At 49.3% G+C, this 26816-nt stretch overlaps 1 protein-coding gene across 4 annotated transcripts; it reads left to right on the top strand.

Annotated features, from left to right (window-relative positions):
- Positions 1 to 611: 611 nt before the first annotated feature.
- Positions 612 to 20918, top strand: paqr6 (progestin and adipoQ receptor family member VI). Of its 4 annotated transcripts, none has more exons than XM_088904960.1 (8): positions 612 to 1019; positions 9795 to 10019; positions 10112 to 10239; positions 10702 to 10907; positions 12187 to 12313; positions 12836 to 12932; positions 14482 to 14626; positions 16198 to 20918. In XM_088904960.1, the coding sequence occupies exons 2-8, from the start codon at positions 9969 to 9971 to the stop codon at positions 16479 to 16481; spliced, it is 1038 nt and encodes a 345-aa protein (XP_088761086.1). In that variant the 5' UTR covers positions 612 to 1019; positions 9795 to 9968; the 3' UTR covers positions 16482 to 20918. The 4 variants fall into 4 exon arrangements, with proteins under 4 accessions (XP_088761086.1, XP_088761088.1, XP_088761089.1 ...); XM_088904962.1 differs by lacking the exon at positions 612 to 1019 and adding an exon at positions 1060 to 1148; XM_088904963.1 differs by lacking the exon at positions 612 to 1019 and adding an exon at positions 9007 to 9024.
- Positions 20919 to 26816: the final 5898 nt, after the last annotated feature.

Here is a 26816-nt window from a genome sequence, read left to right as displayed (position 1 = left end):
TCACAGCACACAGCCTGCAGCACGCAGCTCACGGCTCACGGCTCACAGCACACAGCACGCAGCTCATAGCCTGCAGCTCGGAGCTCAGAGCTCACAGCACACAGCCTGCAACTCGGAGCTCAGAGCTCACAGCACACAGCCTGTATCACGCAGCTCACAGCACACAGCCTGCAGCTCACAGCTCAGGTTTATTACACGTTCGACTCTTCTCCCGTTTTGTGATGTATAGCTCCCCTCTCATAAAGTCGACAATTCATTATAACGTTTAATGTCGGTTGCGCGGATGAGTGTTTAATAAACGTAGCCGGGTTGAGCATGCAGCGCTGACTAATAAGCAGGTACTGTAGCTGAACAGGTGCCGGCTGCGAGCGCCTGTCTGCAGTGGCACACGGTCGATTAACGAGGGGTTAACCGAAGTGTGCGGAAGCGGGAATGATTCTTAATCGGCCTCCACCGCCGCACATTGCAATTCCCGAGCCACGAGGTAGAAAATAACCGCTCGAGAAGCCCCATCCCGAACGCGCTGCCCTCTGCCTCTCCGGGGCGGCCGGTGCCCGGGTGCCAGCCGGCGCGCAGCGAACAGCTTTGGAGGCCGAAGTGGGGGCGAATCTGGAGGGGGGAGGCGGGTCTCGAATGAAGAAGAAGTCCCTGGGCTTGGTGCCCACCCGCGCCTCCTCCAGAGACCCCCTCATTTCATCTTTGTGTCCTCCCCCCCTTTTTTTATTCTTCTTTCTGGAGCGAATGGAAGGGGGGAAAAAAAGACCCGTCTCCTGATGCCCAAACAAACAAGGGCCTCTTTCTTATCCGCAGCCAATGAGATATCCCGCTCCGTATGGCGGAGGTGGGATCTCGTTGACAACATTTTTTTTTTTTGGGGAGGGGAGGTTTAACGCAGAGCGAGGAATGCGAAGAAACGCTCGAAACTGGAGCGGAGCCACACGGCGTGTCCTGACACAGCGAGCGACAGCCCACCCGAGACCCGGACCCGCGATGTGCGTTTGACACCCCTCGGCCGCAAGGTTGGGCTCGCCTTCTCCCTCGATTCCTCCTCTCCTGTCTCCCGCTGGGGAAGCCTCGGGCGCTGCCGGGGGTCGCGGCGTTATCGGGCGTCCTGCTCCGAGTCTCAAGTTTTGCCTTTTTCCCCACAGGTTTGCTCTGTCTTCCCTCCTCTCTCGCTGCTGCTGCCTCTCCACCGCCGTCGCTAAACTCGACCGCTTTTGATTCGGTTTTATCGCAAGAGCTTTTCACTACACTCCAGCCCTGCAGGAGCACTGAAACCCCCGACCACTCCCACTCGCTTTGTTCCCCCTAAGAATTAAAAAAAACAACCCTTTTTCCCCGATCCTGGCTTTTCGTTATTTTCATGTTTGCGCCGTGCAGCTAGGCGTTGGTCATGTTTGCTATGAATGTTTTGTCGCAGTTTGCTGAAACCTCCGTTATCGTGGAGTGTGAGAAGTTGTGCGCCTACAGGACGCGATCTAGGTAGCGTTTCTCTGACTCGCAAGTTTGAAAACAACACGGTACACTTGCACTAGTGATGTTAAGTATTTTTTTGCGAGAACTTAATGCGGTTTGATTTTTGTACACGGTTTTTTTTTTCGTGGACATGTGACAGGCGCAGAGTTCAAGTTTATTTTGCCGACACCCCCCACGGTTGCAGTGAAAAACACATGAGCAGAGCGCCACGCTTTGGGTAAAATAAATATCACGTTGTTAATAAAAACACCATAAACTGACTTGTATTGTAATTCGTACAGGTGGGGAGCTGCGTCAGTATGCGTGGGCTGCAAAGGAACAAGTAATAGGTTTATTCCTGTGCTGAAAAGAGAAGACAACGTTTCGGCCGGTGAGGGGGTGAGGTGCTGGAGGTGGTGTACCCATCACCTAAGCGTTGGCAAATTTGCATACTGGAACTCAAAGTACAGAGAAACACGGAGCTCTGGAACAGATCGCACTGCGGGGCAGCGGAGAGACAGTTCTGTTCTCGATGTTGTAACAAAAACGCCACTTCTTAAGCAACTGTAATATCACAATTCAGTGAAGGAATTGGCCAATGTCGGCAAGCCTGGTCTGTAACTGTTCTGTCCCAATAAAAGCTAAGGACTGAACAGATTTGGTCAGTTTAGATGTTATTCCAACAGAATTATTCTACTGTACTCGACTGCATTTGTCATTTCAACTGACAGTGGACAGTAAATCATACCGATAACGTCAATTGCAAATGTTATAATGTATTTTTTGTAGATGTTAGAAGCACTTCTCTGGTTTAGTCGGTGTGCAGTGTGATGGAGTAGAGGTTTGTGGGACCGAGAGTTGTTGTTCTAACTCGATGAAGCCGCCAGTGGCCCGGAGACTTCGTTAAAGCTGTTAACGTTAAAATGACAACGACAGCAGATCGATTAGCTTGAGCTACAGCTGAAGTAACATAGCTAATACACAAATTCCAGAACAATTGGCACTGGTCATAGAGCTGTCAGTTGAAATGACAAATGCAGTCGGGTACAGTAGAATAATTCTGTTGGAATAACATCTAAACTGACCAAATTTGTTCAGTCCTTAGCTTTTATTGGGACAGAACAGTTACAGACCAGGCTTGCTGACATTGGCCAATTCCTTCACTGAATTGTGATATTACAGTTGCTTAAGAAGTGGCGTTTTTCTTACAACATCGAGAACAGAACTGTCTCTCCGCTGCCCCGCAGTGCGATCTGTTCCAGAGCTCCGTGTTTCTCTGTACTTTTGAGTTCCAGTATGCAAATTTGCCAACGCTTAGGTGATGGGTACACCACCTCCAGCACAGGGTGTTGGCTCCCTTCACTTGTATGACGCAGCCCAGCAGCTGCTAAAATGTGGAACGGCTCAGACTGCTATGCAGTGGGAGTCTTAGAGCTGTAGTTGCACATGCATCAAAAGCACGTTCAGTGGCATCCAGGCCAGGACCCTCAGCAGGAGATTGCCTGTGCCTGTCGAATCATGAATTGAAAGTATATACCATCAAAGGTGCGATCGGTTCAGTGGAATGCAATCACACAGGTGATTCAGTGCCCAGGCTGACCACACTTCCCCATGACCTGGAGCAGGGCTGTCTAACTGTGCTCCTGGGTGGCCGGTGTGCCTGTGCTCGGCTCGCAGTGACCCTGCTCGGCTCGGTACCGGCTGTGGGCTCACCAGGTGCGGCTGCTTTAATAGAGAGGCGTGGAACCTTTCGGCTCCCCGGGCCCCTGGGGGTGGGAGCTGGGACCCCTCGAATGTGGCCACTAGAACAGCTCGTGGGGCACCGGGCTGGGGGAGGGGAATAACCGCAATCGTGGAACTGCTTCCAGTCTGGCGCGGAGGTGTTTTACGGGGGAGCTGTACTTGTAATGAAATGAATGTTTTGAGTAATCACCTGTCAGAGCCCTTAATAAATATCTCCTATGCGGCTGGCTGGCTGCGAGACTGATGAGACCCGGTGTTTAATTCAGCAGTCGGGACAGGACGCAGGCCCTGCAGGTGGCGAGTCTGAGTCTTCCGGATCAGGGGTACTTACTGCTTCTGCAAGCCTTGGTTTTTTAATATTAATTCTGCCAATTAATATAAGCTCCCCTGTGACTAGGAGAAATAGTCCTTTATTAAAGTGCCTTGGGGTCTCCTGAGTGGCTGAACTGATCCTGATCACAGCATAATTGCTTAACTGTAGGCGGTACAGCTGCTATTTGGGCTGCTGGAACTGGGGCTCTGCTGTTCAGATATCATCTACTGTTTGCTTGTGTATTGTCTAAATGCACTGTCTGCACTTTGTGTTTTTTTTTACAATCGAGAGACTTTCTTGTTACGTATGGCACTAAAGTTTAAGTTCAGGCGTCACTGGTGCTGCTGTTTGTATTGAAGGGGGTGCAGATGCTACTCTTTCTGTGTGACAGTACCTTCTTGAGATGTGATATTTCTTCATGAGGAGACTTTGTATGTTTTGCATTTTTTCAGTGATCTCCCCTTTTCTTAATGCTGTATCCTGTACAGGGTTACGGTGGGGAGCTGAAGTCTATCCCAGCAAGCAACGGGCAGAAGGCAGGCTACACCCTGAACGGGACGCCAGTCCATCCCAGGGCACACACAGACACACTCACACCAGCACCAATTTTCCTAAAAGTCACTTAACCCCACCAGGATGTCATTGGACTGTGTGTGTGTGTGTGGGGGGGGGAAACCCAGATGAACATGCAAACTCCACACAGACAGCACCCCAGGGCGCCAACACTGCGAGGCAACGGTGCTGACCACTGCGCCAGAACTCTGCCCCGTTCGTAAATATTTTGGCAGTGATGGTCACGCAGTGATCACCCAGTGCATGTTAAAGTCACTGCAGGGAATTACGCAATCGGCCTCCACTGTTACTCCAGAGGTTTTCCGGCTTTGTGGTTTATTTCGGAACTGCAGGAACCAATTATTTCGGCCCAGGCGCTAAAATTCCAATTAGCAGCCGGAGCTGCTATGTAGGCTAAACGTTTCCAACTCCTGATCCCCTGTTTCGACTTAAGCACTTCCTCGGATTTTTAAATTACAATCGTTTTATGTTTGGAGTTGCAGGCCCCTGGCGCAGCTATCAGCTGGGATTTCAGACACAATCCGGATTGTGATCTGGCTTCCCTTCGGCATTCTGCCCCCTTTCCCACTGATCTCTTAATCTGCTGCCCTGTGCCGTTGTCCCAAGACCCACTTCCTTCCTCCCGGAGGGGGTGGTTTAAGTGCCCAAAGTCCAAGCCACACTCAGCCCATCTGCTCAGCAGCCCCTAGTCCAATGGCTGCTCTGCTGGAAAGAGGTGGAGATTTAGCAGGGGTGCAGTCAGTAGATTCCTGTCCTACTTACTCACATTCCAGTGCTTGGCTATTGGCCTCCAGTTGTAGTACCGGATTCCGGCTTGTACCAAACATGTGTGTTTTAGTGGAGTTCTCATAACTGTGTTTCGGGGAAGTATGCTTGAAGAGAAAAAACAAAGACTGCAAAAGCCTTTTCACAAAGAACAGTCTTGAGAAGATACTGGCACACAGAAACCTGCAACTTGTTCTGCGATGTGCAGCACTTTTAAAAAGCTTTTTATTTTGCCCCCTCCCCCCTTTTGTGTTCATTGTAATATAATCGGGCTGAATGGCGGTCAGTGATGTTTTCCCATCTATAGTAAAAAAACACACCTACAAGAATGTGTGGCGAGGTGTCTGTTGGCATACGTGCACGGGGATGTTGAGGAAGCCTGTGGAAGTTGTTGTTTTTAGGGTTTTGCTTTTGCAATCGAACGCTGGAAAAATGCAGTTAAAATTAAGTTGCCCCAAAAAAGCCGCAGGTCGGTAGCTGGCTCTGGACATGTGAAAGGCTCTTTTGGAGGCGTCTGGGGTGTTGTAGGTGTACTCTGCACCCTGTGGTGTCTGCACTGGACGGAGGACTTGGCCAGCCCTCGCTTATGGGTGGGGCTAGAGGCTGTGCTGGACTGCCGCTCTCCAGGAGTGACCATCACCTGTCTTCTCTTCCAAGCTGTGCCTCTTCCGGGCAGAAATGGGGGTATGCGCCACCCCCTTTTCGGACCCCCTTACAGAACCGTGCGCTGAGCCGGCCGTTTGGCTCCCGATGCACAGCGGTCGGGTCCGTTTCAGGCTTTCCCTAACGGGTGGGGCTCTTGTTCCCCTTCCTGTGCTGAAAGAGGAAAGCCGTGGCACAAGTTGTAACGGCTCTCGAGTTCAAATCCAGCGCTTGATCGCAGTCGTTTGTGCTTGCCTAACGCGTCTCCCTTAAAGGAGGAATTTTGTGCAAAAGGAAACTTTTTTTTTCCCCCACGATGCACATAGCTGCCACTGTCTGTGGGTATTAGCACAGAGTTGCCATATATCCCCCTATATACTGTATATACCACCCTGCAGCTCCCAGCTGGCAGCCCACTGAAGCCCAGCAGGTGTGAGCCTGGTCAGTACCTGGAGGGGAGACTCCTGGGAAAGCTAAGGCTGCTGCTGGAAGAGGTGTTAGTGGGACCAGTAGGGGGCACTCACCCTGCAGTCTGTGTGGTTCCTAATGCCCCAGTGTAGTGACAGGGACACTGTACTGTTAAAAGGCACCGTCATTCGGATGAGACGTAAAACTGAGGTCCTGACTCTCTGTGGTCAGTAAAAATCCCAGGGTGTTTCTCGAAAAGAGAAGGGGTGCTACCTCAGTGTCCTGGTCAAATTCCCCCCTGGCCTTTACCAGTCATGGCCTCCCAATAATCCCCATCTCTGAACTGGCTTCATCACTCTGCTCTCCTCCCCACTGAGAGCTGGTGTGTGGGGAGCGGACTGGCGCATCATCCAGGTGGGGCTGCACACTGGTGGTGCTGGAGGGGATCCCCATGACCTGTAAAGCGCTTTGAGTGGAGTGTCCAGAAAAGCGCTATATAAGTGTAAGGAATTATTATTATTATTATTATTATTTTATTATTATTAGAGTGGTCAGTGTTTGTGATGTCTAACCTGGGCAGGGTGTTAAAAGCATGCTTCAGCTTGGAGATATCCTCAAAATCATCAGTATGGTTTGTCCTACAGGTTGCAATGACTCATCTGCTGTAGTCCAAGTTCTTTGACTATTTACGTGCTGCTCGACCACACGAGGTAACTGGGGTTGGTTATGCTTTCTGAAAGCTTTCAAGAATCTGGCAGCAGAATTCATGGGGACAAAAATCAAGCTTTCCAGATGGGTGTCTGTACCTCTCCCTTGCAAGCAGTTTAATAGGTCATAGGTATAACAGCGTGTGCTAGAAAGGTTACCCGTTTGGCCCCTCAAGCCTGATTGGTAATTAGTAGTTAATTGATCTAGGATCTCATCCAACCTTTTCTGGAACAAAGACAGGGTATCGGCTTCAACACCATGGCTCTGCAACTTGTTCCACACCCCCACTACCCTCTGTGTAAAGAGGTGCCTCCTGTTCTTGGTTTTAGATTCACTTCTACCTATCAGGACCTCTTCTTATTGTCTGTAGTTTTAAGACTACAAAGGTTCTCCTGTCAGCAGGAGAACTTAAGAGGCAAAGTAAGAACTTAAAGAGACATTTACAAATGAAAGAAATTGTTGACAAACTGCAAAAGCCTTTTCACAAAGAAGGGTCTTGAGAAGATACTGGCACACAGAAACCTGCCACCCCTTCAATACACACAGGGCTCCCGTACGAACAGCAACACCAGTTACACCAGTGTGAACAGCATGAAATCAGTTAGGGTTTGTAATTTCTTTAAAGTCAACATCCCAATCCACCCTGAAAAGTAACCCAAAGCATTATTTTACAGCAGATGAGATCGTGCATTTCCCGTAATTACAGTTCTCCTGATTCTCTGTGCAGCTGGTTTGCACAGGCAGTTTGAAGAGGCAATAAAATGAGGTCAAACCAGGAATTTGAATGATTTAAACTTTCCTCTTTCCAGCTAGTCATTGTGACTTCCAGTAAACACAATTGAAATGATCCAGTCATCCCCGTGTGTAGCTCTGGGTCCCACACACGCACAGTCCCCTCCCTGCTGTCTGGAATAGGCCTCTTATTGTCAGGAAGTAGGAATAAAGATGTCTATTCACGGGGATCATGTGATGGGATCACGCGGGAGAACCAGAGAGGGGTGGAGATGGGGAATTTGAAATGGGGAAAGAGGAGGACATTGGGAGAGAGTGACAGTGATGTGGGCAGGGAGAAAGGGCCTGAGAGATGGGGTTAAGCAGGAAGGGAGAATGAGATCAGTGGAAATGTAGGAGCTATGAATGGGAGGGCTCATTTTATCAGTAGAGAGAGTCAGTAGGGGCTCAGCAAGACAGAAGGGTACTGTGTAAATCAGGGTCTGGAGTCTGGGACAGGGTGGAGCAGTCGTTCATGTTGAACAATCCCAGGCCTTATCCAGGATGAGCCCTTGAAGATCCATTGTTCTCCTGGTGTTTGTGCCTGCTCTGTTTTGTGCTTGGTATTGGTTCGCATGCATAAGCACCCTCCCCCCCCCCCCCACCTCCAGTTTGCTCATTCTCTTATGGCAGGCTCTGTTGTGCTTTGTAACAGTATCCCCTTAGCTCTAGCACTGCTGTGACCCTTATAATATACTCCTTGTTCCTGTGAGGTGGATCTGCCGAATGCGGTCCTGTATTCCTGAAAGGGACAGTTTCAGCACAGCCCACTGACTGACGCATCTTTCAGGGGGGCCTGAGAGAGTTTAGGAAAAAGACACTTCGTCCTGAAATGAGCCTGTTTCACTGGGCCACCCTCCAGACAGGATGTCCCCACGTCTCAGTCTTTGTGTGTTTGTGTTTCCCAGAGTCACAGCCTGTATCTGTCAGTGTGTGTGTGCACGCACAAGACCCCGGCTTGTGTCACTGTGTGTGTGTGTGCATGCATGCACAAGACCTCTGGTTGTGTGTGTGTCTGTGTGTGTGCGTGTGCGCAAAAGACCCTGGCTTGTTTGTCTCCATCAGCGTGTGTGTGTGCGTGCACGCACAAGACCCCGGCTTGTGTCTCTGTGTGTGTGCGTGCATGCACAAGACCTCTGGTTGTGTGTGTGTCTGTGTGTGTGCGTGTGCGCAAAAGACCCCGGCTTGTTTGTCTCTGTCAGCGTGTGTGTGTGTGTGCGTGCACGCACGAGACCTCTGGTTGTGTGTGTATCTGTGTGTGTGCATGTGCGCAAAAGACCCCGGCTTGTTTGTCTCCATCAGCGTGTGTGTGTGGGAGCACGCACAAGACCCCGGCTTGTGTCTCTGTCAGTGTGTGTGCGTGCACGCACAAGACCCCGGCTTGTGTGTGTGCAGGCTGCTGTGCTGTTTCCTGTTGATGTTGTTCTCTGCCAGCACTGTACGGACTCTTTCCTGCGAGCTGTCACAGAGAGCAGCTGGGGTCCTGTTGCCCTTGCTGGGGATGTTTTTCTCTGGATAGGGAATGCTTGGGACTTCTGGCCCCTGACTTAAATCTCGCCTGTCCGCTTCTCGAGGGATCCTGGGGGATCAGCTCTAACGTCAGAGCTGGAGCTTGTCCAGACTCACGCATCTTCCTGTCCTCAGTGGTAAACGCATATCCTTTTCCGTTCGGACCGTACTGCTCCTTTGTTTTGCTGTGTCGGTCGGTGTGTGCCAAGCTGGAAACGGGGTTGTCTGGGTTTGTACCCCCAGGATTAAACATTCTTATGTCCGTAGTCCCCTCTCCTGCTCAGGCTCTGTTCGAGCCGAGATGGGGTTGGCGATGAGCTGTGGTCACTTTAAGCACAGCAGATAATGGAGCTGTTCTTTGTAAGGATGTCAGAGCTGCGGGCGTCTTGGGGCGACTCCGGATGAGGGCTCTGCAGTGCCTGTGAGCGGGGGTGCTTGGCCGCTGTGTGTCGCGGAGGGGCCCACTGTGTCCGTCACATCCTCCCTGCGCATGGTGGCCCTCAGCCCCTCCCACTGCCTGTGGAGAGAGCAGGGCCGCTGAACGCCGGGAGAGACCGCATGTGCAGGGTTGTTTAAAACAAAGAAGGATTGACGATTAAATTAGGATGTAATAAGGAAAAAATCTACAGTGTGGTATAGTTTTTTTAAGACCAGAAGTCTCCATGCATATTTTCCTGTTGATTCATTATTACCTCTCTGATCTTCTGTGAATGGATAGAGCCCCCTGTCTCTGGGAAGGCAGACTGCTCCTTCAGTGCAGATGGGTCCGGGACAGTATGTAAGTTCTTTATTAGTGGGAGAAAACTGTTGGCATAAAAGTAACCCTTCTATCTCTCTCTCCCCTTCTCCATATGTCTCACTCCCCATCCTTCTGTTTCTCTCTCTCTCTGTGTTTCCTGTGTGGCAGGAGGTCAGCCTTCAGGCAAGGGGGCCGCAGGGGGCCGTGCGGGCGATGGGAGGGGGGGTCTGCCTGCAGACCTTCTCTCGGTGAGCGTCAGGTGAGGTGCTCGGCGTGCCAGGCAGGGGCTCGACTTGGACAGGCCTGCCGGGGCCGGGGGAGGCTGGCGTCTGCCCACCGACCATGCTGACCATCAAGCTCCCCCAGCTGTTTGATATTCACCAGGTGCCCCAGGTAAGGACCCCCCCCCCCACCGGATCTGCGCACGGTGTCGAAACGCTGTTATTGCTGAAGGCTGTGCTGCTGATGCCCTGTCTGCGCGGCAGGTCTTCCGAGAGGATGGCATTATTTCCGGGTACCGTCACCCTCGGAGCTCGGCCCTGGACTGTATCCTGAGCAGTTTTCAGATGACCAATGAAACCGTCAACATCTGGACCCATTTCCTGCCCACATGGTAGGCCCTTGTCAGCAACACCCTCCCTCCCCGCTCCCCCGCTGTCTCTCCCCCTGTCTGCCCCGCCCAGGGTGTGTGGAACCGGCCACAGGTTACAGGAGCAGCTGAGAGGGCTGGAGTTCCCCAGGCGTGCTGTGCATCAGCGCCCCCCCCTTGGCCGGGTAGCTGTAAGTTCCATCAGTAAGACCTGAGTGCCTCAGTCCTGCTGCTGGTACTCTGGGCCTAGCTGGGTGAAGAGAAGTGAATGGCCGGTCAGGTTCTGGATGTGTGTATGTGACCTGAGCCCAGTCTATACAGGTCTGTCTGTCCCACATATGCCCCCGGATCTCCCAGACTCGGTGCCCTGTGTCTCCCTGGTATTCCCTGTGCGGATCCGGGGCCCTGTGTCTCCTGGGTATTTTATTGCACATGTTAAGTGCCCTGTGAGTGCTTCGTGCTGATTCTGGGCTCTGTGTGCTTCAGGTATTTCCTGTGGCGGTTCACCATGCTGTGCTCGTCCCTGGACTTCCTGAACGAGAGCTACACCTGGCCCCTGCTGGTCTACATGGTGCTGATCTGCCTGTACCCCTTCACCTCCAGCTGTGCCCACACCTTCAGCTCCATGTCTGCGGAGGCCAGGCACATCTGCTACTTCCTGGACTACGGTGCGCTGAGCCTCTACAGCTTGGGTAGGGTGGGCAGTGCCCAGCAGCTGCTGTTTCTTCTGTCATGGCTGCAGGTCCTGGGCCTGCTGCTGAGTCCTGGTGCTGCTTTTAGTTCTGCTAACACATCGGCCACTCACTACTGCTGCCACTGGTGCTTATGGTATCTCCTGCAATGATTGTTTATTTAACTGGCTTGTATCTTAAGTGAGGATGCTGAAGAGTGTATTTTACTGGCACAGTCTAAGGGAAGTTGTTTGCCAGTAGGAGACTGAGCTCTTGTGATAGCCACACTGGCTTGATCATGTAGCGGTCCGAGGCTGCAGGCCAGATGCAGGTAAAAATAATTAATTAATATGTAAGAGTAACAATTCCTTACACTTATATAGCACTTCTCTGGACACTCCACTCAAAGTGCTTTACAGGTAATGGGGATCCCCTCCACTACCACCACTGTACAGCCCCACCTGGATGATGCACCAGTCCGCTCCCCACACACCAGCTCTCAGTGGGCAGGAGAGCAGAGTGATGAAGCCAGTTCAGAGATGGGGATTATTAGGAGGCCATGACTGGTAAAGGCCAGGGGGGGAATTTGGCCAGGACACCGGGGTAACACCCCTAGTCTTTTCAAGAAACGCCCTGGGATTTTTAATGACTATGGAGAGTCATTTTTTACAGTATAGTGCCCCCGTCACTATACTGGGGCATTAGGACCCACATGGACCACCGGGTGAGCGCCCCCTACTGGTCAAACAAACACCTCTTCCAGCAGCAGCCTCAGCTTTCCCAGGAGTCTCCCCTCCAGGTACTGGCCAGGCTCACACCTGCTGAGCTCCAGTGGGCAGTGTGTTGCAGGGCGATAGAGCTGGTGGATAAGGTAAGCTAAGCCAGGCGAGTCAAAAAGTAATCCAATGTCATGGTCAGAAAACGAGCAGGGCTCAGAACCAGAGACACTTGGTGGGGGGGACAAAGTACCCAGGGAAACGGTAAAACGCAGAACAAGGGGAGATCCACGAGAGTGAAGTCAAAACCAAGCCAAGCTCAGTCCTGAGGCAAGGAATCGCACACAGAGGTCGATACCAGGGCCGAAATCACTGAGACTGGGCGTGGTTGTGTCGTAGAGGTGGGTCTTAAGTACACAGTGAGGAGCATATTGGTGGGACCGATTTCCTTCCTGTTCTGGTCGCCGTGGCAGCAGGTTGAGTGGCAGGTCTGCTGGCGGTGTTGTTTCAGCCAGAGCGGGTCGTGTCAGCTCTTTCATGACTCAGCGTGCCCTCTTTCCTGTCTCCATCTCGCGTGCGCCCAGGCTGTGCCATCACCTACGGTGCCTATGTGATGCCCGATTGCTGGGTGAACAGCTGGCTTCACCAGAACTTCGTGCCCATCGCCGTCCTGAACACCCTCATCTGCACCGGCCTGTCCTGCTACTCCCGGTACGCTGCCACAGGAACGGAAGCTGGTGCTCGGCTCAGGTTACCTCGACTCCGCTGTTGCTTTGCCTGGTCTTCTTTAAGCCCAGCAGCTCATGAGAGTCCGATTTGAAAAATCGGAATGTGGGTGTCAGTGGGGTGAGATACAATGCCAGTCAGAGAGAGACAAGTAGCTCTAAGGAAATCCCAGCAAGGGCTGAAGTCGAAAGGGAGGATGAGTTCGGTTTAGGAATTCAGCAGGAATGATATCTTGTCAACATGATACTCTTGCTGAACCAGTGTCCTGGGTTTAGGAGAACAGGGACAGGAGAAAGTCTGGAGTTTAGGCTCTGGTTCTGCTGGATTGAAGGGATGTCAGGCTCGAGGGTAGACTAAAGGTTAGGAGTCAGAGTTAGAGGTGGTCTTCGGGGTAGGGGTTAGAGATGATACCAGGGTGTTGGACTCGGGATTGGAGGGGTGACAGCACCGTCTGTTGTCACACTGTCCCCCTCTTTCCTGACTTCTGTCTCCCTTCTCGCTCTGCAGGTTTCCAGAGCTAGACTTTCCTCACTGGAGCAAGGTTGTTCGGACCGGTGCCTTTGTCTATCCCTTCCTCTTCGACAACATCCCCCTCTTTTACAGAGTGAGTATCCCACATCCCGGTGTGGGACAGATTTGTCCTTGAATGTCCTTCAGTTTCTATGTCCAGGCTGTGGTCACTCAGCCTGTTCTCTCTGGACTGCCAGATCTGCCTGTGTTCAGCCTCTGTGTCCAGATTGTGGTCACTGAGCCTGTCCTCTCTGGACAAACAAGAGCAGTCCTGCTTGTGTCAGGTTTCTATGTCCAGGCTGTAGTCTGTTTCTCTTTGCTATCTCTCACTTGGCTCAGATACTCAGCTAGTGTGTGTTGTTTTTTAAAGCACGGTGGCATTCCAGTTTGTGTGTCCCTGTAGCTAGCGATCTGTGTCTTGTGCTGTAAGGGGGTGACTCTGACCTGCGCTGTTGTAGCAGTGCTGTCCTGAGGCCGTGTGCGTGTGCGTGTGCGTGTGCGTGTGCGTGTGCGTGTGCGTGTGCGTGTGCGTGTGTTGAGTGTTGTGTACTTGTGCTGTGAGGGGGTGACTGACCTGTGCTGTCCTGAGGCTGTGTGTGTTGAGTGTTGTGTACTTGTGCTGTGAGGGGGTGACTGACCTGTGCTGTCCTGAGGCTGTGTGTGTTGTGTGTTGTGTACTTGTGCTGTGAGGGGGTGACTGACCTGTGCTGTCCTGAGGCTGTGTGTGTTGAGTGTTGTGTACTTGTGCTATGAGGGGGTGACTGACCTGTGCTGTCCTGAGGCTGTGTGTGTTGAGTGTTGTGTACTTGTGCTATGAGGGGGTGACTGACCTGTGCTGTCCTGAGGCTGTGTGTGTTGAGTGTTGTGTACTTGTGCTGTGAGGGGGTGACTGACCTGTGCTGTCCTGAGGCTGTGTGTGTTGAGTGTTGTGTACTTGTGCTATGAGGGGGTGACTGATCTGTGCTGTCCTGAGGCTGAGTGTTGAGTGTTGAGTGTTGAGTGTTGAGTGTTGAGTGTTGAGTACTTGTGCTGTGAGGCGGTGACTGACCTGTGCTGTCCTGAGGCTGAGTGTTGAGTGTTGAGTGTTGAGTGTTGAGTGTTGAGTGTTGAGTGTTGAGTGTTGAGTGTTGAGTGTTGAGTACTTGTGCTGTGAGGGGGTGACTGACCTGTGATGTCCTGAGGCTGAGTGTTGAGTGTTGAGTGTTGAGTGTTGAGTGTTGAGTGTTGAGTGTTGAGTGTTGAGTGTTGAGTGTTGAGTACTTGTGCTGTGAGGGGGTGACTGACCTGTGCTGTCCTGAGGCTGTGTGTGTTGTGTGTTGTGTGTTGTGTACTTGTGCTGTGAGGGGGTGACTGACCTGTGCTGTCCTGAGGCTGAGTGTTGAGTGTTGAGTGTTGAGTGTTGAGTGTTGAGTGTTGAGTGTTGAGTGTTGAGTGTTGAGTGTTGAGTACTTGTGCTGTGAGGGGGTGACTGACCTGTGCTGTCCTGAGGCTGGCTGGTGTGGGTGTGACTCTGGGCAGTGAGCTTCAGGACCAGCTGACAGGTGGGGTGGGGGTGGTGGTGGGGTTTGGCTCTTCTCTCCCTCTCATTGTTTGACCCCCGAGCTCTTCCTCCTTGTCTCTCCTCTCCCTCTCCCCGAGTCCAGCTGCTGCTGTGCGTGGGAGACAGCTGCAGCCACACGGAGGCGCTGTCCAGTCACTGTCACCACCTGCTCTTCGCCTTCCTCACCTGCTTCCTCTTCGCCTCGCACCTGCCCGAGAGGCTGGCCCCTGGACGCTTTGACTACATCGGTCAGTCTGCCCGCCCGTCTGCCGCCCGGCTCTGCTGTGCCTTTGCATTGGTGTGACGGGCTTAGAGCCTGTCTTAGAAAAACATTCCTAGATCTCACCATTGCAAACCCTCACTACTGCTGTCCAGATCAGAGCTGCCCAATCCTGGGAGCTGATATAACTGTATGGTTTCATTCCAGCTCAGATCTTAATGAGCGAAATCATCTCGTTCCTGGCTTAACTGGAGCGGTTTAGCAGCTTCTCCCTACTCTTCAGGTGCTGCTGCTTTAAAGAGATCTAGGAAAGCTGTGGACACTGGGACCAGGATTGAACAGGTCTGATCTGTTCTAGATGGTCACTTCAAGTGTTTTTATTCCAGGCCACTAGATGGCAGTAGAATGCAGCTATTGAAAGAAACTCGAGCTTATATCTGAGAAATAAGCAGCTTGTCATGGAAGTTGGCACTTTTTTCCTGATTTGCATAAATTAGGCCATTTTGAGTATTTTAAGAGTTTGTGTGGAATTATTTTTCAGGGCGATTTACTATGAGAGCTCCGTGCATGCTGTGTGTGCACATAAAACCTACTTTTAAAATAAAATCAGAAATTTAACTGGTGTAGGATGATATGTAGAATCTCCACAGTCACACTGATATTTTGAGTTTGTAAACCATAGCAAGCATCAGTTTCTTATTAATTATTATATCGGGCATGAATATAAAAATCACTAAGAACACCTGGACACAATCACACGTGTTCATAAATATCTCCAAAACACTACATTCTTGACTCTTGAAACTAACTCCATGTGAAAACTGTCTGAGATATTTAATTAAATGCTAGTTGTACCCAGCTTTAAGCTTGTATTGCTGCTTGCACTCTTAAAAATGTGTATCCCGTATTTTCCAATGTGGGGGACATTTTCATAAAAGTCCCCAAACCAATTCAATCTAGACCCCTAAAACCTCCTAAGTTTGAAAGTAGAGACTGTGATCTTTAATGCAAAGGAGAAAGTAATAGGTTTATTCCATGCTGAGAAGAGAAGAAAGAAAACACAACGTTTTGGCTGTGGAGCCTTCTTCGGGTGTGAAGAAGACCTGAAGAAGTGAAGAACACCTGAAGAAGGCTCCACGGCTGAAACGTTGTGTTTTCTTTCTTCTCTTTTCAGCACAGGAATAAACCCATTACTTGTTCCTTTGCAGCCTACGCATGCTGACGCAGCTCCCCACCTGAACTATCTTTAATGTAATACCGATTATACCCAGCTTTAGTCCTACACTGCTGCTTGTTCTCTGAAAAGTGAGTGTCCAGGGTAGCCAAAATAGATTTTCCAAAGCAATTATGGTGAAGTACTATTTGAGCTGTGGAATAAAGATCACGCATAATCTGCTCTGCAGAAACTCGGGTTAAAACCAAGATTATTTTGGTGCCCATGTGTGCAAATACGTTCTTGCAAACATCCGGATATGTTAAAAGGCCATAATCTGGTTTACCAGCAAAAAGCGATACGTCCACTTGGTTTCTAAAACTGTAAAAAGTCCCAAGTGCACATAGACGGTTTACAGAATTCCTCTCTCGGCCTGTACCCTGCAGGTCACAGCCATCAGCTGTTCCATATCTGCGCGGTTGTGGGCACACACTTCCAGATGGAGGCGGTCCTGGCCGACATGAGCTCTCGCCGGGGCTGGCTGTCCGCCCACTCCACTCTGCCTTCCTTCCCCGGTACGGTGGGCGCCCTCGGAGTGGGCATCCTCCTCAACCTGGCCATCATCGGCCTCTTCAGCGCCACCTTGCTGTGGGCGCCCAACGCTGCCTTCTCTCCCTGCCCCCCGAACCATGTCCCAAGCCCACGAAGGCTGGAACAGAAGGACAAATAGAAACCCGAACTCTGTGTGCCCCCCCACAGTCCCGGCAGAGACCTGTTGCTTATTCTTGTTGTTGTCATGGCTTTCTGAACTGAGCTGTTCCTCCATTAAAGTAATCGTAGAGCACAGGCGGAGCTTCCTGACCATAAGTTCCAGGCTGGAGCTGTGATCGGGATTCCCAAAGGTCTGGTGTACAATTGGCTGAGGATCACCAAGGACAGGGTGAGATTGCTACCTGTGACACACATGCCTCTCCTTCAATCAGTGCTGATCTTCTGGTAAAGGGCTGTGCTACCTGTGACATCTTAAAAAGGCCAGTGGATTGAAGGTGGGCGGGGCAGAGGAGTCTGCCTGCACTTCCTCATTCCCCCTGTGTGCGGTCACAGGGTTTATAGTTGAGATTATTTTGAGAACAACAGTTGGTTATTACAACATTGGGTTGGTATAACAAAATTAATTGGTGATTCTAAATCGTAAAGAATTATCTGTTGCCAGACCTACAGAGTGACTGGAGAATGGTTTCAGAAGACCAGGACAACAAGGAAGCAAACACAGACTGAATCAGTAATGTGTTAGCTTGTGTGTGAGGGGTGCGTTCGAGTCGGACATCTCTCCTGGTGGACCGTGGAGTCAGGCTCAAATGGAATGTGGCCCTTAACAACCATAAACGTCACAGACACTCATCTCTGCAGCTGTTGGCTGTTCAAACACTTATATCCTGTATCTTGACATTGTAATGATCGTGTTTATTTGGAAATGTAGTGGCCTTCCCTTTAAAAAGGTGGCCCAGCAACAAAATACTAGGCCTAACGTTTGCAAGCAAGCAAGGTCAGGAGGATTGTCTTGTCACTCCTGCACAGCTCCTGATGTGAGCCCTCTCGTGTGTATATTCCAAACGTGCTTCCCTAGTATCCATTTTGCAAATGCAAACAAGGAAGCAAGGGTATCGATAATGATATGGTGACCTCTTCGAAGGTGACCGTGATTACAACCTTTGGTGAAATATATCCCACCAAGTGCACTTAAAACTTTAGGCAGAGTGTAAAAGATGCCAGTTATCCAGTGGGTTTGTAAACGGCCCCTGATGATGTCCAATGGATTGTGCCATTCCACCATCTTTGTAAGGTGTGGGAACATTGTAAAGTGCAATTGTGCTCGAAGCACTTTGATCTGAGGTAGAAACACCCCTTGGGATTAAACGCCCATCTCCTTTAGCATTCTTGCTTTCCTTTTCAATTTCTACTCTCCTACTCTCCTATTCTCCTGTGCCCCGTTCCTGTGCAATTGGCCCGTGTTAAATTTTCATAAATGTGCTTGCTGTGCAATTTACAGAGTTTTCTGTACGACGCCAATTAGTTTTGAAGTATCACGCTCTTTCTCACTTTTCAAATGTCTTGATGATGACTTATGAGACACCTGCAAGGACCTTTTGAGGAAGGTGGGCTCTTCCATCTTCCTCCTCAACCCGATCATATCGTTGCCCACGTCTTCATGGGCCGATCGAAGGAGCTCCTGCCCCCAGAGCACCTAATGAGATGTTTGTGGGAGAGAGCTCCTCCTGTTTTGTAGCAGGTGCTACATCACCCTTTCAGATTCTGACCAGTGAATGCTCAGAAGAGTTTTTAACAATTTGTGAAGAAAGGACACGTTTTCGACCCCAAACTCAATGGCACTTATATTTCTCAACATAGCACTTAACATATGTTTGTAAGACCTTTTCATATCTAGATTTTTCGAAAAGCAAGAGGAAAAACCTTGCAGTTTATCCACGGAAGTTTTATTTATAGATTTTTTTTTGCTTAACAACAAAAATCCCTTTTGACTATCCTACCACTCCCCTGCTCAGCGGGGGCTTAAAGCTTTCAAGTTGAACCCAAGCCTGTCCCGTGTAATGGAAACAGACCCAGCTGGTGTGTAATGTGGAGAGGGGGTTTGTGAATCCCTGTAGCTTTTACTGGCAGAGCTGCACTAGGAAAGCCAAAAACACTTCTAGTACATGCAGAGATCTGAAACGAGTTGCTCTAGGAAGCGCGTGTATTAAAATGCCCCAGTCTGTCCGGAGTCTGGATTTGATTTGCATATCAGATTGGAACTGCTGCCCTCTGGGGAAGGTTATGCCAGACAAACATGCTTAAGATTGTCGCATTTTATCAAAGACGTTAATGTTACAACTGCTCTCCATTAAGTTTGATGTAAGAGGAAGAAACACATGACTGTAAATGGGGGGAAAAGCAGTGCAGTGTTGGGAACGATCTGGTCACTGTAAACCGTATAGATTTCTGAAATGCAAACCAGGAGAGACAGAATCGGTAGTTCAGGTCAGGCAGTCATGAAGGAACAGCAAGTGGTTTGTGTGGTTTGTGAGGGGCTTGCGTTGTGCAATTTTTAATTGAAGGCTTTCTAGTCCATAGAGCTTTGTAGCAGTCCGGCTGCGTTGGGCTTAGAGGCGCGTTGTGTAGGACAGGCCGAACCTGAGCCTAGCTGGGACTGAAGCGCGAGGGAGAAGGGGAGAAAAAACAGCTTTGCATTTAAAACAGAAAGTTTCTGGGGCGATCAGAGGGCTTTACTCTGTCCGGGCAGGAATGTTTCTAAAGAGTTGACCTGTTAGATCGTCTGTTTCGATCTTGACCTTTCACCTTTGACTTGCCAGTGCAGGAGATTGCGCTGGTGTTGTGCTAGACTGTAGATCCTGTATCAGTTGCACGATTAGAGAATCTTTAATAGCAATATCCGCATTTGAACTAATGAATCTTATTCTAAACTGGGTACAAAAAAGAAAAAAAGCAGAACAGAAGAATAGTCTGCCTGCAGAAGCTCTGTGTTTGCTTGAAGACATCCAGTCCTGATTGAGAGACCCAATCCAGCAGGCTAGAAGTCACTGGCTGCTTCAGAGACTTGGATAACAGGTTAGCTGTTCGTTGATCAGGTTGGTTAGATGGGTTAAATTGGTGCAGTTAAGCTTTGTTAAAACTTTATTAAACTTGGTGAATTAACACCTTATACTTGGCCTAGGATTTCTAATAACCGACAAAAGCTGTCCGGAATGGATTGTAGGTCGGAAACCCAAAAGAGTGGCCCTCTTGAATTAAAGTAGGGAAGACCTAGGGTCCTGTGGTCCTTATTCCAGAGAAATGAGTGGTTTGAGAGTGGAATAGCTGTGCAAATCGCACACACACACCTCACAACCAGGCTAGCATAGCACTTCCTGCCTGTTGTCACTGAACTGTGATCCAGCCAGTTCTGTATCCTTACAACTTTGCCCTCAATAATTTGCTTCATTGAATTAAGAGGTTGCCTACCTCTGCTCAAATTAAAAGCCAAATTAACATAATAGACGAGTTATTTTGTCTGTTCATTTTAGGTGCTTGTAGCATATTGAGCTGAAGATCTTATCCTGTAGTTTCTTAAAGGGTCCCAGGAAATGGGTTTGGGAAATGTACCTAGATGGCTTGTTCCTGACCTCGGCCACTCTTTGTATAAAGATGTGTCTTCCATTGTCAGCCCTAGTCCAGATCTCGGACTCTTTGCTTGGTCTGTAATGATAGGTGATTCCTGATCAATGCCAGACCTGGGTGTCCAGTGCCAGTTTGTGTCAAAGAAGGCTGATTTTGTCCGGTCGAGCACCAGTCCAGCACGTCTGAACTCGCAGAAGGGTTTTTTTTCCCCCTCAGCCTGCCTGCGTGCACGGGTGCCCCTCCACATGAAGGAAATCAACATGCCAGGATATTGTGCCGAACTTCTCCGCACTTCCTGATAATCATTGGACGATTATCCCAACTGGCGCCACGCTTGTGTCGGGAAACTCTTAACACAAGTCTGCTTCTGCTGGTCTCAGCCAGTGCCAGCCACTCTCTCCTTGTCGGGGAGAGATGCTGGGTCTTCTTGTTTTCCGTGCATCCTGATCCATCAGCAAGGAATTAATGAGTTAATTGAATCAGGTATTGATTAAATGGGGATAAATGAGTACTGTTTCCAGGTCTTTAGTCAATCAGGTCATTACGTTCCCTATATAACCTGCTGGGCTATAGTCTCTAGGCTGCTGTCGTGATGTTTTTCAACCTTAGATGAATGTTTCAGGTCTTGTCTGTGATAAACAGAACCACTGGAAAAACCTCCCAGACAAGACTGAACTCTAAACTCCTTTAACCCACTGAACATACTGTATAAACCCTGGTGCCTTTAATGACTTTCCCAGTTTTCCAGCTGTTAATGTCGAATGTTTCTGTGCTTTTCTTTGTTGTAACGTACGAAGCAGCGGGTTTTTAGCAAGTGCCTTGTTCGTGTAGCAGGTCCCATGTCCCCACTGCCCGCCGGCTGTGTTAATCCCTCTAGAAAGTGTTATTTTATACTAAAATGTACCAGACTTATATTTACTAAGTAAAAGTTTTCAAAACAGAAGTATAGCACTGATATTCTCGGAATAAAAAAAAAAACTGACCACTTCTCTGAGCTCGCTGTGTCCGTGTGTCTTTGTCTGCTGGGTGGGGCGGGACGTTTTGACGAGAAGGCGGATCGGCCAGGCCTCGGGTGGTTTGGAAGTTTGTGCAGTTGACCTCTGCCCCTCTCCCCTCCCCCCATAATGTCGTTCATTTCTTTTTAATTGTCCCTCTGCGTTACTGTCTTGCTGGACACCAGTGGGCTGCTGGTCCCCTGTGTGGTCATCTGGCCGGCCAGCGCTGCCCGCAGACGGGTGGCGTGGCGACGATCGGCGAGGCGGTGCAGGATGAGGCGGCGGCGGTGTCGCAGTGTCCCCCAGATCGTGTCCTGCCGCTGACCGACGGGGACTGGGCGTAACACTGCAGCAGGAGAGGGACAGTGCAATCCTGATGCTACGAAGGCATCACTCGCTCGGAAAGGACAGCATATCGCTTCCTGTCTCTGCTAGCCTTGATTTTCACCAGACTTGACTTGTCCTGTCATTTGCCAAACCGCTTTGTACTGTACGGTGTCGCGGGACGTGGGAGCCTAGCGCAAGGCAGGGTACACCCTGGACAGGACGCCAGTCCATCGCAGGGCAAGTGCAAGCCAGTCACACATGGGGACAATTTGGAGGCCACGGTGAAGGCCGAGGGAGGGAAATTTGGCCCGGACACTGGGATAACTCCCTACTCTTATCGAGAAAAGCCCGGGGATCTTTCCAGACTTGACTTTCGGCAAGTTAAATCAGCTCATCACCTGCAGGCAAACAACTTTCTCACAAACAAGAGGACTGCTTGCACAATTATCGGAGTCACTCAGGTGTATCATGGTTAAAATGGAATAATCTGTTGATCTAAGTGACTCCAAACACCTTTCATCAAATGCAGGATCTGTATGCTTTATTTTTCCAGCAAACACGCATAAAGAGAGTGATAAGTATCTTTTGATGCGCAGTGCTGCTTGGAGATACAGGATTGGTTTAATGATTTACCTAGGATGGCCAGTGCAATTTTGAACAGTTTAATTAAAGATCCCAGTCATTACTGTTACTGACATAATCTCCGTTAATGTCAGTACCACTGTCTGTGCTATTGGTATCACTACATTTATTGCAGTCATCATAGTTATCTCTTGTTACGATCTTTATTGCTGTCTCTCTAATTGCAACTAAGCCACAGTCAATCGTTTTTTTTCCTCAAATTTGGAATTGACAATTACCTCCTGTTGTACTACTCACCCATTGTGAAATCGGCCGTTTGGGATTTGATGCTGTGGACGCGAACCATATCCCACCCAGGATGATTGAACCCACGAACCAGCTAGCGTGCTGCTCTGGCACAGTGTGAGCTCCACAGCACCTGACAGGCGAGTTGCTGTGTCTCTCACTGATGTCATCGCTCACCAGCACAATCAATCAACTGTGATTGAAAAAGGCCTGGCTGTCTCCAGTGGGGCTTGGTTAATCGTGAGCTGCCTTTGGTGCTTTGCACCTGGGAACACTCAGTTCAAATTGCTGCTCTGCATTAAGGTCAGCATATCGGTTTCCCCATCCTCATTCTGCCATTTGCCAGCACCTGGTTTGAAGTCCCGCAGGACGGTGGCTCCCGAGTTTTGGAATGGAGTGCTGATGGGACAGAGCGCTGCACTCAGGTAAGAAACTTCAACACCTGGTGGAGCAGGGGTGTGATGCATTTGGAGATCAAAGGCTCCTGCTATTTCCACTCTTGGTTGGAGAAAGTGGAAAGAGGAAGTGCTCCGGGGAATGATATTAGTGTAACACACAGCTTCAATGAGGTGTTAAAAGGGTGCAATACCTAATTGTCTCCCATTTATATTAACCTGCCTTTATTAGACACTAATTTGAGGACCAGTACTTGGCATAAATTACATGGAAGATACCCTGCACTTAGTGAGCATGGTCAGTACCTGGATGGGAGACCACCTGGGAAAAACTAAGGTTGCTGCTGGAAGAGGTGTTAGTGGTGCCAGCAGGGGGCGTTCATCCTGCGGTTAGTGTGGGTCCTAATGCCCCAGTATAGTGACAAGGACACTATACTGTAAGAAAAAGGTGCCATCCTTCAGATGAGACGTAAAACCGAGGTCCTGACTCTCTGTGGTCATTAACAATCCCAGGGCGTTTCTCGAAAAGAGTAGGGGTGTTACCCCAGTATCCTGGCCAAATTCCCCCCTGTCCTTTACCAATCATGGCCTCATAATAATCCCCGTCTCTGAACTGACTTCATCATTCTGCTCTCCTCCCCACTGAGAGCTGGTGTGTGGGGAGCGTTCTGGCGCACTATGGCTGCCGTTGCATCATCCAGGTGGGGATACACACTGGTGGTGGTGGAGGGGATCCCCATTACCTGTAAAGCGCTTTGAGTGGAGTGTCCAGAAAAGTGCTATAGAAGTGTAAGCAATTATTATTATTATTATTTATTATTACTTAACAGAGGATTGTATAGCGATGGAGTTGAAAGAATCCCATTGCACAGCAATCGGATCCCATCTTGTCTAAATTGTGCAAAATAAGCTAGTAAAGATTTCAATTCTGCACCCATCTTGTCCTTGGTCTGCACTGGTTGGAGTTTGCTGAAATTAAATCTGAAATGGCTTAGAGTCTCCTTTACAGCTCATAGTTAGAAAAGCTGAGCAGCTGTTTGTATGTTCTGCATTGTAGTGTACTTTTTGTTACCTTCCTCAAAGGGTCGATTAAAGAAAAGGAAACAAGTCAGGCACTGGACTCTTTTTAACCAGTCATTGAGGCTGGTGGAAATACGGCCTTAAGACAAAGGACCGTGAAACTGCTATTCCGTATTTGACCACAAGAGGGGGATAAAGTAATTGAGTTACATAGCTCTCTGGCATCAATTACTTTGAAATTTAGTCACTAATTACTGCACCTTGCACCTGTTGCTTGCTGGGATAGGCTCTGGCTCCCCTGCAACCCTGAATTTGATGAAGTGGTTATAAAATGAATTGATGGAACTGCTGCATAGCTTTGCCCATTATTTGGTCTTTTGATATGTTTTTAAAATTATTACTGTTCTACAGCCTGAAAGGGTGGTGTTTTGCAGAAGAGATCCAAGTCCAGTTGGAGTTCCAAAGGGCTGTATAACTTTGTTTATATTGTCATCTCTTGCCATGGCGTCCAGTAAACAGAGTGCAGATATTGCTGCCTGAGGAAATGACTCTATATGTATGATAATCAATCATCCAACTCAAGAAGGATGCACTGATTACTTATTATCAGTAGAGTCTGCATTACAGAATATTCCACCCGATGTCCATTTAGAAAAGTAGCTTCACTCTGGCTCCTGAGTTCAGAATTCTCTCCGCATAACAGCTCCAGTGCTACAACTTCAGCCTCTTTTGTAACAGTTGTGCCCCCAGTGCTGTCTGTTGCTCTACAAAACACTTGCTAATTTTGCTTTTAACATTTACTTACTTTCTATTTACCACATCTCAGCACTTGAAATAGAAGACCATGCATCTTGTGCATCCATAGTATTGAGTGGATATCAGGTTTTCATCTTGTCTAAAAGACGGCTGTTCCTACAGCCTGGGGCCCATTATTATTCAACTGCAGCCTTATAGGCAACCAGGGGAATTTAGTTTTCTTGTTGTGTTTTGTTTTGCGAGTCCAATGCAACAATATGACAAACACAAATATCACCAGTAAGCAGTTCAGGACAAATGATATTTCTGGAAATAATTATTTTACATGATCTAAGAGTGAAGATTAAATTAATTCCTAAGACTACTTCTGGTGTGATTGACATATTCCTGTAGAATATCTTATCCAGCGGACAAGAGCTCCACCTGCAGTGGCAAAAAGTAATGCAAGTAGGCAGTATTGAGAATGCCTGGGTATTTTGAAAGAGCACCTGTGCTGCTCTTTCAGATATTGCAACATGCTCCTCTGTTTAACAGCTCATCCAAACACAAAACTGTTATACAGTGCAGCACACTCTGAAATCGTACCATTGCAGTGGTTTGGAATTTGTGGCCCTGATGCAAGAGCTCCACCTACTGGTCCACACGTGTCACTACAACAGCAATCTGGTATGCCCTTTTGCTGTGAGCCTCGTCTGACCTGATCAGATTCCATGTTGAGCAGGAGCAGCCCGACTGGAAGTTTCGGAGTCTTTTCGTGTGGGCATCCTCGGGGACTCATTAAGAAGGAATCTTCCTTTCAAAGGTTCATGTGTCAGGAAGTTCTCGCTTGTGGTTGTTACTGGCACGAAGGGACCTGTTCAGTCTGTCAGCCTTCGATCTTTGCAACACCTGGGCCGATGGCTGTGTCACACTACCTGACTTTTCCTAGGATTTTCAGTCGTAGCCTTCATTTACATAATCGTAAGAAAATTGCAGCGAGTTGTAGAGAGTCGCAGCGCATGCCCGTTGCCGTCAGTCATAGTGCTCTTAACAGCCCCCACAACTCTCTGCGACTCGCTATGACCAAAGCAAACTGGTTCGATTTTCCCATAGCGAATCGCCAGTCGTAGGGGTGGACACTGAGCCAGATGTGTACTTGTGAGCTAAAGTGCCCATTATATTACACGTTATAGCGCAATACTTGTTTACAATATTTGTTTTATATTTTTAACTGTTTTATTTTTGTAAATTTGTCCTATATGTATATAGCAGAATGATATTCGTGACGATGTTTATTTGTGGGAAACAATGCCCGTTTTCTCCAGATGTCTATGTGCTCGTTCTCCATGTTGTTTGTTTACTCTCGCGCGGCGCTCCTCTTGTGCTCCACGGTGATTGGCTGCCAAAACGCGGCGCCCTCGCGGTACTTTCGCGGCCCAGCACGACATTTGGAGCGGCGATGAAAAGTCATGAGGGAATGTCACCCCCTGCGATTCCTCGTCGTATAATTTGACACCCTCTAGGACAGAAAAAGGCCGCGAGATTCAGCAACTGTAGCTGGTAAATTTGACATGCTCTCCGACTGGAAGTCGTGTCCTGTGACGCCGGCTTAACTCCAAGACGCACTGGCCACAGAAGTGACCTGGGTTGCAGGAGAGATGACAGAAGGAGTCCTGTCACTCCACTGTGGACACAGCAGAGGCAGATTAATAATACTGCCCGCTGCTGTAAAAAGGGCTTTGGGTGTTTGTGCAGATAAGATAACAGTAATGAGCTGGAGGCCCCCAGGGCTCTCAGTGACAAGTCTCTTAATTTAGAGTCTTGCGCAATGGAGAGCCAAGAGAATAGGCCCTCAGCCAACAATCTGCAACAGGAGGGGGAGATAACATTCAGAGAGGCAGCCTGCAGCTGCAGAAATACCTGGATGTTTGTGTTTGAGGATGGGGGGGGGGGGGGAGGGCTTTCCATTGCAGGCCTACAAAAGGACTGAAGGATGGGAGCAAACATGCTTCTCTGCTGCTGCTGTTAGTCTGGGATCTTGGGGGAACTGTATGTGGGGGTTCTTATATTTTGGGGGGTTTGAAAGCTTGGGCCGCCCATCCCCAGCAGCCCCCTTAGACCCGTCACTGTCTCGGGGCAGCTGAAAATAAGTGAATTGGAGAGGGTGGGTCACAGTTCTGGATGTAATTCTTGCCTTTAAGGATTAAATGAGCCAGTTCTGCCCACCTGCCGAACGCCAGTTGCAAACATAGAGCTGAGGTTTGTGCTGATCTCTGAGTCTCTCGTTATCGCCTGCCTTGCTCTGCCTTTTCTGTCACCCCCCCCCCGTGTGTCCATCATGGCTCTGGAAAGTGAATGAAGGAAACGCAAAAACAGGCCATCAACCCCACTTACTGTACGAGCTCAATGCCACCCCTTCATCAGCAACACACTGCTTGTTCAGTACAGCCCAGTAGGTTAATCTGTAATCGTGTGCACAGATAAAGTATACCACAGCTCTGGAAAGCTACCACAGAAGAAACGCCTGCTGTCTCTTATCCAATAGTGGTCTCT

The sequence above is a fragment of the Atractosteus spatula genome, chromosome 25 (assembly GCF_055471065.1).
Source record: "Atractosteus spatula isolate fAtrSpa1 chromosome 25, fAtrSpa1.hap1, whole genome shotgun sequence".
Lineage (NCBI taxonomy): Eukaryota > Metazoa > Chordata > Actinopteri > Semionotiformes > Lepisosteidae > Atractosteus > Atractosteus spatula.
The sequence above is the reverse complement of the archived record's forward strand: the minus strand, read 5'-3'. Positions and strand labels throughout refer to the sequence as shown.